The following is a 16,042-nucleotide window of genomic DNA, read 5'->3' as shown; positions in this document are numbered from 1 at the left end:
TATGGGTCTACCACTGCCTCAGCTATGATGTCTTTTGACTCCTGAGAAAGGACTTTAGGCCTTCAAGATTCGCACTCTTTTCGCGATGACAGTCATATGGATTTTGTTCCAGTTTCTTTTAACAAAGGATTCATCTCTTTTAATGTATTTAACTACCCAGGAACGTTAAATGAAGGATGCGCCAGCATCACAGCAGCCTCTGAAGTTATAGCGGATTCAGTCAATCCATCTGATTTCCTCTGAGTCGTTAGCCATGGCTGTATCTAACTCTGTCACTCAGTCAGAAAATACAAGAAATGTAAAATAAAAAATAGCTTAATAGAAACTTAAAATAATGTACTTGGAGATAGGCTATAGCAGAAAACTTCATAACTTTCCATGTGTTCTGTGGAGGGGGGGCCCTCTAATTTCGAAACACCCGTACACATATATTAGAGAATTCTACAGAAAGGTGTCAGTCTTGACTAATTCATTTAACATTTTGAAATGAGGTTGCTAACCCATGTCTCCTCTAATTCCTTTGCAAACCACTTCATACGATTCACTGCTCAGTAAGTAAGTTAAGTACGTAATTCTAGTGAAATAAACGGGCGAATATCTATAAATATGTTTCACAGGCTTGGGCATAAATACGATACTTTGTCTTCAGTAAAGCGCACGCAATAAGTAACGCTTACAAGCGCTCGCGCGCACGCACGAACTCACGAGCACGACCGGCGGATAAAACGAATGCCATTATTAAGCGAGAAAAATACATCTCTTTTACTTACATCTCATTATCATGGCTGTGTACCGAGCAAAGCAAAATGTTCCGCCGTTAATAAGAAATTCCTTTTAAAGAACGACCGTGCAAACACTAAGTTCATTATCATCACTCGGGGCTACGATGCAACAGCGATGCGTTTCGAGGACGTGCCCGACCGAGCTTGGCCCAGCGGCGCGCCGATGGAAATTGGCACACGCCACCAAAGTTTCCGAAATGCAATACGCTCCTTGATTAGGCTTTCATAAGATTCCTGCCTTCTGTTAGCGGCTGGTTTTTCATTCTTTCGCTTCTCTGTTTTGTGTGTGTGTGTGTGTGTGTGGGTGGGTGTGTGTGGGTGTGGCGTCAAAGCGGTTTTATGTGGTTGTTACGCTTTTCCCAACTCTTTTATCTTAGGACTTTTTGTATGTCTGTTCATGAATCGATTGAATCTCTCGTCTTTGTTTCATTCTCTCCTTCTCCTCTGGTGTCATCATGTGGCAATTAAAATCCAGCCATCCTCATTACGGTCTTAAATACTCGACGTCCACCCAATTACCATTTTTAATGCAAAGGCTGAGCTTCAGGGATAATGAGAGCATTTGCCTGCCATCGATCAATGACTAAGTCGGACAGAACGAATTAGGAGAAACTGATGTTTGAAATTCTGGGGAGATGATTTTCAGTCTTATGCAAATCTAATGTATTAAGTAAATAGATAGCCATCTTCAAGTGTTCATTTTTTGACATTTTCTTATCACCAAATTAATTTTGGGAACGGCAAGAAAAACTGACTGGTTAAAGCCAGATTATATAAACGACAAATATATGTTTTTCATTAGTCACATTCATCTCTAAATTTCTCTATTTCATAATTTTTTTATATAAACATAATACCACAAACCTTGAATCTATATAAGAGAAAAATGAAGATGCCACTCCCTTCCGAGGTAAGACTCAAACCCATGCACATTTGGATGGGTAGGGTAAACATTAATAAAATAGACCGGGCTATGTAGTAAACTAACTCTTACAATATGAGGGAGTTTATTTCTTATCAAGGAAGGAAGAGGGTACTCATTTATTTTTTCTCCCTCTCTCTCTCTCTCTCTCTCTCTCTCTCTCTCTCTCTCTCTATATATATATATATATATATATATATATATATATATATATATATATATATATATATATATATATATATATATATATGTATATATATATATATATATATATATATATATATATATATATATATATATATATATATATATGTATGTATAAGTCAATGTCACTAAGGTAAGTGGGAAACGACGGAGTGGTGCTAGGCCCTTCGACTTACTGTCCTTTTACTGAGTCTGCTAAGTAAATGACAGTAAGTTGAAAGGCCTAGCACCTTTACGTCGTTTCACTTTCCTCGTGGCATTGCCTTATATATTCATCACGTTCCATATTTTCATGATTCAGTTATACATGCATACACACACATACACAGTATATATATATTAATATATATATATATATATATATATATATATATATATATATATATATATATATATATATATATATATATTATATATATATATACATATATATATATATATATACACACACACACATATATATATATATATATATGTTTGTATGCATATGCCGATGTAGAGTGTGTGTGTGTATATATGTGTGTCTAAACTTGTGAGTTTTAACACTAAGTAATCTCACCTGACGAGGAGTACCTCAGGAGAAAATCACACTCCCTTTTCCCCTTAGCATGAATGGTGAGAGAAAGCCCATGACTTCCAGGTCTCAGGTGTCCTTTCGGGATGAGGTTGCCAGCCACAATCCTTAGAAAACGGACAGCTTTCTCAGTATCAGGATGATTCTGTGGAAAAAGAAAAAAAAAGTAAAAAATGCGGCGGAATTTCTTCAGCGCAATCGAGTTTTCTGTACAGCGTATAATCAAGGCCACCGAAAACAGATCTATCTTTCGGTGGTCTCGGTATAATACTGTATGAGCCGAGACCCATGAATCTTTAACCACGGGCCGGTGGTGGCCTGTCCTATATCGTTGCCAGATGCACGATTATAGCTAACTTTGACCTTAGATAAAATAACAACTATTGAGGCTAGAGGTCTGCAATTTGGTATATTTGATGATTGGAGAGTGGATGATCAACATACCAATTTGCAGCCTTCTAGCCTCAGCAGTTTTTAAGATCTGAGGGCGGACAGAAAAAGTGCGGACGGACAGACAAAGCCGGTACAATAGTTTTCTTTTACGGAACACTAAAACCGTACTTGCTTTAATGGCACTACAAAAAAGAGCGTTTAACAGATGTTCGGCAGGAGCTATGGCTAAATGTCAACTCTTCCTGGTGGGTGGGGGTGAGTAGTAATTTTTGGACTGCAGAATGAGTCGTCTGTGTGTGTTTTTTTTTTTTTTTTTACGAGGTGACGCGAGTGCATCCATCACTGATCATTTATGAAGATCCATCACTGATCATTTATGAAGAAAGAGACTTGTATGATGCTACATGTATGACAGAACATTTCACTATCGCTATAAAACATTTGCTGTTATAACATAATTCCATCTAGTAAAGTTTGTCCTTAGAATTATGTAATTCAAAAATCATGAGAAATTTTAATTTTCATTCTCAAATTAATTTTCTAATTGGCGCCTAAAGTCGTACTTGACACTTTGACTTTGTCTCCAATAAGACTTAGAATGCTTTTAGTGAAGAGGAGGAACAGGTGAAAAGAAAGAATATTTGCCTGAGGAAAACTATGAGGAGGAGATAAAAACCATTGGAAAATGAGTAACCCAAATTAGAGCAATCGCTCTCTTATTTTATTTTTTAACTGTGCATGTATTTGATTTTGAAGACTCCCTTGCTTTAGATTGGTTGAATTATTTTTTTTATATCTGCTAATAAAACTAAAAAAAAATGTAAATTACTTTTCCTTACTTCTGCTTCTATCTTGGGATTTCGTTACATGTGCACAGTGATCTATATTTAGGGGGAAAAGTTTGTTAATAACTGTTATGAATATTTCCGGACGGACAGAAAATTACGAAAAGACAAATAGACGAGACTGCGTATTTTTAAAAAGACGTGGACCGTGAACTACGAAAATGGCATGTAAACAATTTCATTTACCTTTGTAAGGTGAGACACCACTTTCCCAGTCAAGTTACGCTGCACTTAGCAAGTCAGTACATGTGTTAATAGCCACCTTTACCGGCTTGAGTTACATGTTAAGTTGTGGACTGAGTAGTCATTTAAATGAAAGTACTTTGTAGTGAAGAACTGTGATATTTGGCAACTTTCCACAGCGTGTGGTCTAACAACTCTTGTTAAAGAATATACAGTGTAGCTAGACCAGAGGCTGGGACTTTGTCTACTCTGTTTCTCTTGTGATATCAGCCTAGGTTAAAATGTACGAGATATTACTCAGCATTTAGCAGGCGTCCAAGCCAGTGCCTACAATATTCGCTGCCCTCGTAACGTTGTCATCGTGTGAAAGGAGGGTTGATTTCGATAATCTTAACCGAAATGATCTCAGGAGTTACCATCATCAGGTTCTTGATGCTGCAGGTAAGCTTTTGTTTCATTATTTTTTTTAAAACATCAAGTTAAGATTAAACAGTCGACTGATATCTCAGATAAATCTAGTTGCTAGCTTGCTCTTGGATTTTCATCTCAAGCATGAATTTATTTCCGCATGTACAAAGTAAACGTCCTTAGCAATATATTTACTTGGCAAAGTAGTATGGACACAAGGCATCAGGAATTTTTATTTGACCTTACATCAATTTGGTATGATTACGATAGACCTCTTTCTTCAGACGAAATAAAAGTTAAAATATGATGCTTAACATATCGAAGAAGTATACTTACAAGGGAGATTACAGAATAAAGGCATCATCGAATTATCAAGTTAAATAAAAAGAAATAAAATTATCAACAAAACAACAATACTAATTGCTGATCATGATGCTGACGAGATGATTGTGTGTGTTCAGCACCAATATTCTCACATATCATTGCAACTCTTCACTGATAAACTTGAGCACGAATATACTGTTTGATCGATGTAAATCGGTTAAAATTTTCATAAAATGTTTTTTGGTATCTTAACTTGCCTCTCGATAGTTTTTTTTATACTACTCCGCTAGATGTATCTTCTTCTTCTTCTTCTTCTTCTTCTTCTTCTTCTTCTTCTTCTTCTTCTTCTTCTTCTTCGAGATGATTAGGAGGATTCCTTCACCTTTCAGGTGGTCTCGTAACAGCAGTAAATCCTCCTTCTCTTGCTTTTGCTTAATGGAAATCGGTGACCCATGTTTAAGTTATTTAAAGATCGTTTCTTGTATCCTGATGCTTTAACTATTGTTGTTTTATTATTTCTTTTATTATCAAGGCTTTAATTTTTCAGATAGCCAAAGCACTTCATAGGAAATAAGAACAAAAAATGTCTTTTTATAGTTCACCATGTACTAATTTTTTTTATATTTTTTTTATTTATCTTACTATGTTTCTTCCAGAGGGTTCATTACAAGCATCTGTACCTTGTGGCTGCAGTGTGGATCCTATTTCTGTGTAGACATACCATACTTGAAGGTAAGATTTAATTGATAAAAAAATAATTCAACGTGTATTTATAAGAGACAACGTTTTTGAGAAAACTGATAAAGGCTTTATTTTTATCCAACTTTCAAGTGTTTTGTATTTAGATTTAGCTAAGCGTTATATAACGTAACCAGACTTGAAGTAGTTTTAATGCAGTCTTGTCTAGTATTGGTTATATTTGTATTATTTTCTTGTTAAGATTATACTTGGTTATAACCATTTTCCACGGAATGACGTAAGAAAATTAATTTAATTTTCCTTGTAATGACTTTTAGTAGTTTTATTTTAAATTAAATTGTCCGAACCGTAGACCAAACTGGGTTAATTTCAGGATTTTCTGGGTAACTAGAAGCAGGACATGTTCCCATTAATGTATCGTAAATGACATTTGCCTACAACACTTCTAAGTATCTGGGTTACAAGAAAAACTTTCTTATAACAAGGAACGTTCTCTTAGTTAAGAAAAGAGTACTAGTGCTTGTATGCGTAGGGCTTTATCATTAATTGCTTTTATTACATCATAACCCTGGGTTGATTTGTCTTTATTCTGTCAGCAGCTGTTAATAGGAATCCTCTAAGAATATTATTTTCCTCGGATGATAACTGTCAAGTGCTTTCTATTAGTAAAGGTAACGTGGTCGCATTCACTGGGCAAAACATCAATTCCAGAGAAATAAACAAAAATGAAACAGCCCATGGGTTTTACCTTAGACTATCCTCTGTGACTCAATATTGATTTCTTGAAAACAGAATGAAAATGCCATTTTTTTTCTGAGATTATCCCTATAAAGTTAACATGAATAAATAGTAAATAGAAAAGTTACTTTACCTTCAAACAAAGGTAAAAATAGAATAATTTCTTAGAAAGCACATCCTAAAATTTTTGCATTATATACAGTAAAGGCAAGACGGGGGTAAGGTGAAAGACAGACATGGAGTGCTTGTATAGGAGCATTTAAGCTTGTGTGTGTGTTATAACTGTTACTAAAGATGAGAATATCCATAAGAGGTTTATCAGTGGTGTTGCTTTGCCGATTGTTCTTACTCACAGAAATATTTGTTCTTGCTGGGGATATTGCTGCTCTGCAGTGAGCATGAAGAAATTCAACAATGACTCGAATTAACTGTGTTCGGTACTCCACTGACCCATGTCACTGGAGGAATTAGATCTTTGGGGAAGGACCTCGTAAGGTTGCTAACATGGGTAACACTGGGTTCTCAAACCTGAAAGGAAACGTTATATTTTTGGTTTCTGTGGCACAGTCCGCCCTAGCATATAGCATGGGAGGCGATGAGCATTTAAAGATAAATAATCGGTTTAAGGATTTGCGTTGCTTTCATAAGCTCATAGCATCTCGAGACAAAAAAACTAGACTGTTTTGTGCCCTGGAAAAAAAGAGGGAGTAAAGATTAAAGGTGTGAAGACTTCAATTTGGGAATGAGGTCTTAGACTTAGTCAAAGGATTCTGGGGACTTAGCATCCTAGGGAACGCACGATGTCTTGTGAACACGTATCCTTGTAAAAATCGACTGAGCGTCGTAAAAAGAACAAACAATTACGGAACAGGATTGATATAAATAAATAAGGGGGAATAGAAATTTGCGAAAAGGAGAGTAAAAAAAAAAAGGGCACGCCATGGATGTTTTTATCTCTTATTGGTTGAGCATGAACCTATTGTATCTCTTTTAAATTGACATGCATAATACTCTTTTGAATCTCTGTTCATCAAGCTCTGTAATTTTTCCTCTCTCTTTCCCCTCACTCCATCCAACATCTTCATCAATTCACAATAGTTAAATGACTACCAAGTACTTAGTTCTTTGGTTAGGCCCAGTGAAGCAAAAATAGTGCAAGGAACTTTTTCTAAACTGCACCTTCTAGACTGAGGTTCAGACCTGGAGTAACTAGCCAGTTGGATGAGATTGCAAAACCATATATCAGAGAGAGAGAGAGAGAGAGAGAGAGAGAGAGAGAGAGAGACAGTCGCTATCACATGCACAAAGAATGAGGCGAATAATCCGTATCTCTGTTTCCTCAGCAGAGAAATTGGAGAGAGAAGCGGGAGGAGGTCAAATGGGAGATCCTCTGGGAAGAGGATATGTACAGGATGTCTTCCCCCCACACAGGAAAGTCTCGCAGGCCCAGGCATACAGGGCTCTCAAGGACGTCAGGGATCAAGTCCTTAGGGAATACATAGGGAAGGATCTCCCGCCTTGGCTTAATCCCGAGGTAAATGGTTCCCAGGTAAGGAGGCTCAGTGATGGATGTGGAGAGGGATTTCTTTTTTATTTTTTGTGATCTTTGAAATATATATTTCCTATATTGAATTTTGTATAAAAAAATGTTTCTGGTACCATCATAGTAAGAAGCATATGATAATTACCTCTTTATTTTTGAACAAATGTAATTTTTTAGGAAATATTTTACGTAACTGTAAAATCTGAATACCATTCGACACTTTTCTTTATGATTGAAATAAAAATATACCGACATTAATATACGGGCTTATCTGAAAGGAGGGTTTTTATATTTACATAAAAAATGTTTTAGCAAGTGAGCACTGTAGTTATTTTTAATTTGTTAAAATAAAGTGGCAAATTTAAAGCCAATCGTGTTGGGAATTTTATTTCTTTTTATTACTCCAGTGCCACCTTACCTCTACTCTCGCCCTGCTTGCTGTTATAATCATTATTATTGTGACCTATTCACGCATTGTTTAGCCTTCCCTCTCTCCCTTTCAAATAATCACTCGATAAGTAGGTCATTTATTTTATTCATTTCATTCCTAAACAATTATCCTTTCTAGACCATTGCATTCATTCTTCTACCTATCTTCTATCTAACCTATGTATCGTTCTGCCAGCCAGGGTTAGGAGACGTACTGGAAGGCAGACAGGTGAGAAGGGCGGTAATCGCCACTACCTGGAGATCAGGATCGACGTTCCTCGGAGACTTATTGAATTCTTATCCCGGAGCCTTTTATCATTTCGAGCCTTTCCACTACATCATGTACGTTGAGATCTGAATCATATTTTATGCTTTACTTTTCTTACTAGCTTTATGGTCTTTTCACCCTTACTTCGTTTGTCCGACTTTATGTCTAATGAAGATATTAATATGATTATTCTTTTAATATTTTTTTTTCTGACAGAGGGTAGCAGTAAGGTGGTAATGTTGTTAGCGACCGCCACTGTAGGCATTGTTTCAAGACGTTCGGTCCCCATAGTTGCATCCACTTAATTCCAAGTTCCACGTTAAGGTCCTTGTACTTATCTAATCTTTTTTTTTTTTATCTTTTTACCTTGTTGTCCAACCGCCCCAACTCCTTCCTTTCACTTTCTTAAATGCTGAATGGCTGAAAGTGCCCCACTGCTACGCATGACATTCTAAATTTCGTAAATCAAATCAGCAAAACGGTGGTGTGTTCCCCCCAAAATAAAAATACTGTGATTGCTGACACATATAAGCTTCAACTGCTGAATCCTGGATCAACCCACTGTGAAGGAAACTTCCACAGTGTTAACCCTTGGTACATTAATTAACACAGAATGCATAGAAGGAGACGAACACCCCTACCGACGGGTGGTCCCCCCTCACCCCCTCAACACCCCCCCCCTCTCCTACCATACCTTGTACGCATTTTCTGGCTTGATGAATACTAAGACCCTTCCTTTTCTAATAAATGTTTATAATAAGGAGAAGAAATTTTATCTCCTAGACCAGTGCTTCTTAACCTTTTTCAGTGCCCGTACCCCTTCATATCTAAGAAGATTTTCTCGTACCCCCATCCAACATAAATACAGTACAAACATATGAAAAGGATTAGTCATACAAACCTTGCTGAGAAATTATTAGATGTATTCAATTACTGAACAAAGGTACTTTTTTTTTATTTCAGATGAAAAGTGTCAATTAGTAGGATACAATGAATGCACATTATAACAGTAATAATAATGAGTAATACAGCAGTAACTTTAAAAAAGTAACTGGGACAATTATAGTAAGAGAAAAAATTAGGGAAAAATATATTTTACTTTCTCATGGTAAATAAACAGTACCGTTGCACTGACTATCATGTCTCGTACCCCTGGGGGTACAGGTACCCCAGGCTAAGAACCACTGCCCTAGACGAATAGAAGTTACGGGCTGCTCTAGGAGCAAGAGCCCGTGCTGGCACAAGGCCAGCTAAATCTGAAACAACAACAACAACACGAATAGAATTATTGTAGGATTACCTCTGTATCTGTCATGTTCTATCTCCTTAGCTCTGTGGTGGGTAAACTTCGTAACCCTTATATAAATCAGTCATGTCAATGAAATCTCTTGGAAATAACTTTTCGAAGCTGCACTTTCTTTGTTCATGAAAAGTTCAATTTCTAAAACCGGCGTAAAATACCTTCATTTTAAGTATTCAAATGATCAATCTCACTTTCGTCATATTTCTGGATGAGAACTTGGTAAACTCTATCATCAAAAATGAGTGAACGTCCATACGAATTTCCAGGAAATTATTGGTGATACATGGTAGGATCTTACGAGAATGAAGATGCCATATTAAAAAGATATCGCTTACTACCAAAACGAAGGAATCTTGCCAATCTATGCCTAGCTCTAATGCTTCAGTGATAGAGTAGAGTAGTTATAAACAATCAGCATATGAAAATAACTAATTTCAGTGAAACAGTTAATCTCTAGAGCTGAAAATTGTTATCTGTTGTAAATATAGAATGAAATGGCTAATAACATTTCAAATAAGTTTTCGATAATGTTGAGGGGAACCACTCAATTTGCTTCCAGATTTTATTCTTTAGTATTGATCCTGAATTAAATCAACCACCAACCTCAAAGTATTATTTGTAATGATCAAATCTCTAATGAAAATGAAAGATCAGTCGATTTTAAAAGTTACAAAGTTTTGAGGAAAGTAAAAATGAACAAAAGGTTGCTTTGACGAAAATAAAACCAAAATAATTAATTTCGAAAGGCTGTTTTCAATGCTTAAGATGTTAACTATGAGAGAGGAAAATAGAGTTAAAGAATAATATAATTTCACATACGCGACCAACATAGAAAGTAACTTCTAGATGAAAGTTAAGCGTCTACAAAATTTCACATTGTAAATGTAAATATTAACACCGAATACAATAAAAACGCGCCTAGTGCGATTTTGGCGAAGGAAATTGAAATAATGTTTTAGTCTCGCATTCAAAACAACATTCATTTATTAGCGAAAAGAACAACTGGAAAAGAGCAAACGAAATTCTGTAGGAATTTTAATGCCTAGTAAACCCGAAAGGAAATAGGTTGGCCTTAATACCTCAAAGACCGCACCAAATTCCGTAAAACAAGAGCAGTTTTTTTAAGTCTGTTTGTTTGAGAGGTTTTCATTCCATATGAGTTATTTTTAACTTCAGAATCCCCCCTTCAAATTTCATGAGTAATTTCATCATTTAGCCAGATGTATGCCCTCGTCTCTGTCCACTTGTCCACTATTCTATTTTTGTAATGCAATTTATTTTTCGTTTTCCTCCACCCCAGTTTGTGTCTGTGTCTGTACGTTTAGTCTCGAAGGTCCTTTGGCTACATGCATAAATGAATTTTCCTTTATTTTATCAAAGCAGAGCAACGATACCGAATTTTGGTTTATTAGTATGTATGTATGTATGTATGTATGTATTTATGTTTCCCCGAAGTTCCTTTGGCTAAATATGTAAATGAATATTGCTTTGCTCTGTCATAGTCTACAAAAGATGTAGAATTTTGCTTGATTATATTTTCATCATGTATGTATGTATGCATGTATATATTATGTATGTATGTATGAGCTGTTCTAATTTATATAGTTCAATAATTTTCTTTTCTTATCTGGAAGCGTACAAGACGCCGTACCAAGACATATGGAATCCATGGCGACAGGATTGTTGTCAACCTTACTGAGTTGTAAGTTCGATACCAGAACGCAGCCTTACCTACATCATATCACGTCGGGCAGGTAAGACAAGCCCTCGTGTCTCGTGTATAAAGGTTTCTCAAGTGTCTGTTGTTAGCAACTCTTGGGAAAACATAACTTCCTGTTGTACCATGAACTCTCGTGTAATTATGTACGTAATTTCCATATTTCGGCGCAGTCATTCCACCTATTTTCTTTTTTACTTCATATCAGACCATTTTAGCCTCAAACAGCTGTTAACAAATCTGCTCATTCTTTGTGTTCCCTCATCCTAACATTTTTCCATATATCTTCATTATATAAGTACAACCACTGAAAAATAATGCAAATTTTCATCTCCGGTGACAATGATAAGTACCTTATTTTCCAAAACCAGCGGCTTCTAGATCTAAATCTCTTTTAAGTCTATAGTATTGCGGCTGTTCTTTTTCCTAGTTTCTCCTAAATACTATTTCATTCATTCCAAATAGACTGAGCTATTTTTTCGTTATACAAAGCTGCTTTTGGGACAAAGGCAAGTCTTCCCAAACATTTACACTGCCAAACAGACTGAGAGATCTTCTTTAAACGTCAGGCACTCGGTGTTCTTTTAACAATTTTCTTTCTGCAATCCTAAAACATTTAAATTTTAGTTGCTGAAATTAATATCGGAAGCGCTTTACATTGCTGTATAACCGTACAGAACTTAATACTTGTTCTCACTGCAACTTGGTCATTTGATAACCCATTTATTGACCGAATAATGACCTCGTTTGTTGTGCGCATCCAATTTATTGCTTCTTGCTAATTTTTGCCCTGAAGAGCTACATTGCAACTAGTCCCTTATGGAAATTTTTTTATTTTCGTAAAATAAAATGTTCGCCACTAGTGTCATATCCGGTGAATTCTTATCTTGGTGTTTTTACTACTAATAGATTAAAAGGGATTAAGGGAATTAATATATGTTTTGAATATGGCCTTTTAAGATTAGCACACTATTAAAAACAGATAATACCAAAGATAATTCAGAATGATTCATTAAAAGAGCTTGAGACATTGAAAATATTTTTTAAAATACGTACGTCGTGTGACTAACACCTAACTAAGAAGTAACAAGAACTAAATTAAGTTTTTGTTTTAGAATAAAAAAAAAGAAACATTTCACAGAAAAAAGTATTCTGATCATAAACCGCAATCCCGCAGGAACCATTTCATCCTGGGGAAGAATTCTCGACTGAGGCGACTCTGCTCAAACGGTCGCGCATTGTTACCTCGAAACATCGTAACGGCAGCTTGCACCAATGCACCTGGTTTCTTCAAAACGAGTGAGGTTAAGGCTCTCTGCACTGAAGCCATTACTGCAGGTAGGAGAAATGTTTTTTTGCGCGATTTAGTAAAGGGACTGACACTGACCGCGGGGTCAGTAATTTTACAGAATAATAATAATAATAATAATAATAATAATAATAATAATAATAATAATAATAATAATAATAATAATAATAATAATAATAATAATCGCCAGATCGCGTTTGAACGTCAGAGGTAATAAAACTGAAATAACACGAAAACTTGTTATTTCCTTTGGAAAATTGGTACACCAGCTACACGCTGTTGAAAATAAGATATTAACAAGAATAGAGAAGAGTCTATATAAATTAATTGCCGTAGAAACAGCCATTATTTTCAATAAAATAATAATAATAAAAATAATAATAATAATAACAGTAGTAGTAGTAGTAGTAGTAGTAGTAGTAGTAGTAGTAGTAGTAGTAGTAGTAGTAATTCCTTTACTCTACTTCAGAGTTTACAATACACGTTTGTCTAAAATACTATCTTTGACTAAGTTTACTCATCGATGTTATATGTTTAAATTGAACATAGTTTGATCTGGGTTTAAATTCACACAAAGTTTATAAAAATGTACAGTAGAATAAGTCGCCATGAACTTGCTAACAAACTTTTTTTTCCAAACCGTGGCTAAATTCTCGCTAAAATTTTTAAGACGTTGTTCGCTTCAGAAGTTTTTCATAATTTGATTCATAATTCATAATTTCGTAATTTGGTTCATAAAGTATGGATGTCCCAGCGCCTCTTTTCGCCTGGAAACAATACAGTCAAAAGCTTCATTTGCTTGTGAATTATTTCTAAAAAAAAACACAAATATCACAACTCACTATTTTATTTTATATGCCCATTGAATAATATAAGGTAATTTACAAATGTTTCAATATTTCAGACTTCCGTGTTTCTGTGGCCATTCATTTACTCTTTTAGTGTCTAGTTAACAGCAGAAGGTAAGCAGCCTTAAAAACAAATATTTACAGAAGGCGAAGCTACTCCTGGGGTAAAAATACACTGACAATTTTTTTATCACTCTCACTCTTTAAGTTGATGGTCAGAAGTGTCGTTCAACTTTTGCGAATGGAGGGCAAGACTGATTTGAGCAGGTCCTTATTTCCCTTCAGAGAGAGAGCAAGGGATTATTTCCTATGCACGAAGCAATTCTCCAGAAAAGCCATGATCAGAGGGTTCCTTTGATGGCCTACGTCACCTCCTCCTCCCTCCCCCTTCCCCCCAACCCCTCCCCAACCTCCTCCTCCTCCTCCTCCTCCTCTCTCTCCACTCTGAGATCGACCTCTAATCCTATATCAAAGGAGACGTTCATCCCCTCGTCCGTGACAGCAAGAAAACGCTACCGTACTTCAAAGGTTCGGGTGACGTTCCGAATGAGTTTTGGGAGAAGTGCCCAGCGAGAGATAACTTCTCTACGCTTAATGGACGTTAGAACAGAGGCGTTTACGACTTTAGAGAGAGCGAGAGAGAGAGAGAGAGAGAGAGAGAGAGAGAGAGAGAGAGAGAGAGAGAGAGAGAGAGAGGGAGAGAGAGATAACAAAATGGGCCAGTGATATTACTTTTATGGAAGATATTGTATCAGCTCCTGAAAGGCTGCAGTAGTAAAACAAGAGTCACCTATACTGCAAACACTTCATCTGAGCGAGGAATAAAACGAGAACAAACACTCAAATGTGCTTCAGAGTTTTATGGAAATCTGCCCACCTTATAGACGTGTGAAATTTTACTGTCTGCCTCTCAGCTTCAGCCAGGTAACCTGGGAGAACTGATTAATAGAACTTTAGTTAATCATTCCTTCTCTTCAAGGAATCCTTGATTGACTGATCGTAATAAAGTTGGGAGAAAGCGAAAATGGAAGATAAAAAAAGTTATTTTTTTTGACGAATTAAGTAATTTATCTAATTAAGGGCAACTGGATAAATGTCCCCTGGGACAGAATGCCATCACTAGAGAGAGAGAGAGAGAGAGAGAGAGAGAGAGAGAGAGAGAGAGAGAGAGGATGATGTATCAGAATGAAATTATTTCAATTCGATATTCTTCAGCTTATTTGATTTTTATTTAATGTTCAACTTTCTTAACTTGAATTCAACATTTTTCAATCTTCTTGGTTTTAATTTAACATTTTTTTGAACTTTTATGATTTTAATTCAATAATTTTCAACTTTCATGATTTTAGTTTAATGTTTTCAACTTTCTTGATTTTAATTCAGGATTTTTTAACTCCATTGGTTTAATCTCAGTATTTTTCAGCTTTCTTGATTTTAATTCAGTATTTTTCAACTTTCTTTATTTTAATTCAGTATTTTTCAGCTATCAAGCATGTTGAAAAATATTGAATTAAAGTCAAGAACGTCGAAAAAGTATTGAATTAAAACCAGGAAAGCTGAAAAATATTGATTTAAAATTAGAACAGTTGAAAAATATTGAATTAAGATCAAGAAAGTCGGAAAAAAATTATATTAAAATCAAGAAAGCTGAAAAATATTAAAATAAAATCAGAAAAATTGAAAGCTACTGAATTGAGATCAAGAAAGTGGAAAAATATTGAATTAAAGTAAAAAAAAAGTTGAAAAAAATCTTATTAAAATCAAGAAAATTTAAAAATATTGAATTAAAATGAAGAAAGCTGGAAAAATATTGAAATAAAATAAGTTGAAAAAAAACTTCATCAAAATCAAGAAAACTGAAAAATATTGTGTTAAGATCAAGACGGCTAAAAAAATTGAATTAAAATCAACAAATTTGATAAACATTAAAATAAAATTAAGAAAGCTGAAAACTATTATATGAAAATAAAAAAAATTGAAAAATATTAAATCAAAATCTTACTATAGTCTTCTTTTTTAATGAAAAGAAAAGTCTGTTGCTTTAGGTTGAAAGAGATCCCCCAGTATGCAGGGAAAAAAACCACCTTTTTCTTTCGCTTAGTTTTTATATAACACTCGTGAACTGCAAACAAAAGAGACGCCAAAAAAAAAAAAAAATGGAGGTCAGGTAAGGGTGAGTATTAAAGGGAAAAACGCTTTGATAAATGAAATGATAGGAATGTATGTTAATTTTGTTTTTTTGCAAAATGAAAGATGGACTAATATGGAGTGGAATTCGCAAATAATTCTCTTCAATTTCATTGGAAGTCTTATATTTAGAGTGATGCACTCGTTATTTTGTAAAATGCCTTTAAAGTTATATATATACATATATATATATATATATATATATATATATATATATATATATATATATATATATATATATATATATAAATATATATATATATATATATATATATATATATATATATATATATATATATATATATATATATATATATATATTTATAATCTGTATATACATGTATTTATATGTAATTATACGTATAT

General features: G+C 34.8%; 2 protein-coding genes across 2 annotated transcripts in view; both read left to right on the top strand.

Annotated features, from left to right (window-relative positions):
• The first annotated feature begins 3,921 nt into the window (after positions 1–3,921).
• On the top strand, positions 3,922–13,583 carry LOC136843968 (uncharacterized). Its single transcript, XM_067112984.1, has 7 exons — positions 3,922–4,344; positions 5,292–5,367; positions 7,416–7,621; positions 8,241–8,386; positions 11,250–11,369; positions 12,510–12,670; positions 13,546–13,583. Exons 1-7 carry the CDS (start codon positions 4,303–4,305, stop codon positions 13,581–13,583), a joined length of 789 nt encoding a protein of 262 aa, XP_066969085.1. The 5' UTR covers positions 3,922–4,302.
• LOC136844437 (carbohydrate sulfotransferase 1-like) overlaps positions 12,632–16,042 on the top strand; it is a 13,676-nt gene continuing 10,265 nt past the window's right edge. The window contains exon 1 of the mRNA XM_067113667.1: positions 12,632–12,670. The gene's annotated coding sequence lies outside the window, so the exon portion shown is untranslated. The remainder of the gene's footprint in view (positions 12,671–16,042) is intronic.

The sequence above is a fragment of the Macrobrachium rosenbergii genome, chromosome 12, assembly GCF_040412425.1.
Source record: "Macrobrachium rosenbergii isolate ZJJX-2024 chromosome 12, ASM4041242v1, whole genome shotgun sequence".
Lineage (NCBI taxonomy): Eukaryota > Metazoa > Arthropoda > Malacostraca > Decapoda > Palaemonidae > Macrobrachium > Macrobrachium rosenbergii.
Note: the sequence above shows the minus strand (reverse complement) of the source record. Positions and strands in the feature narration are given on the sequence as shown.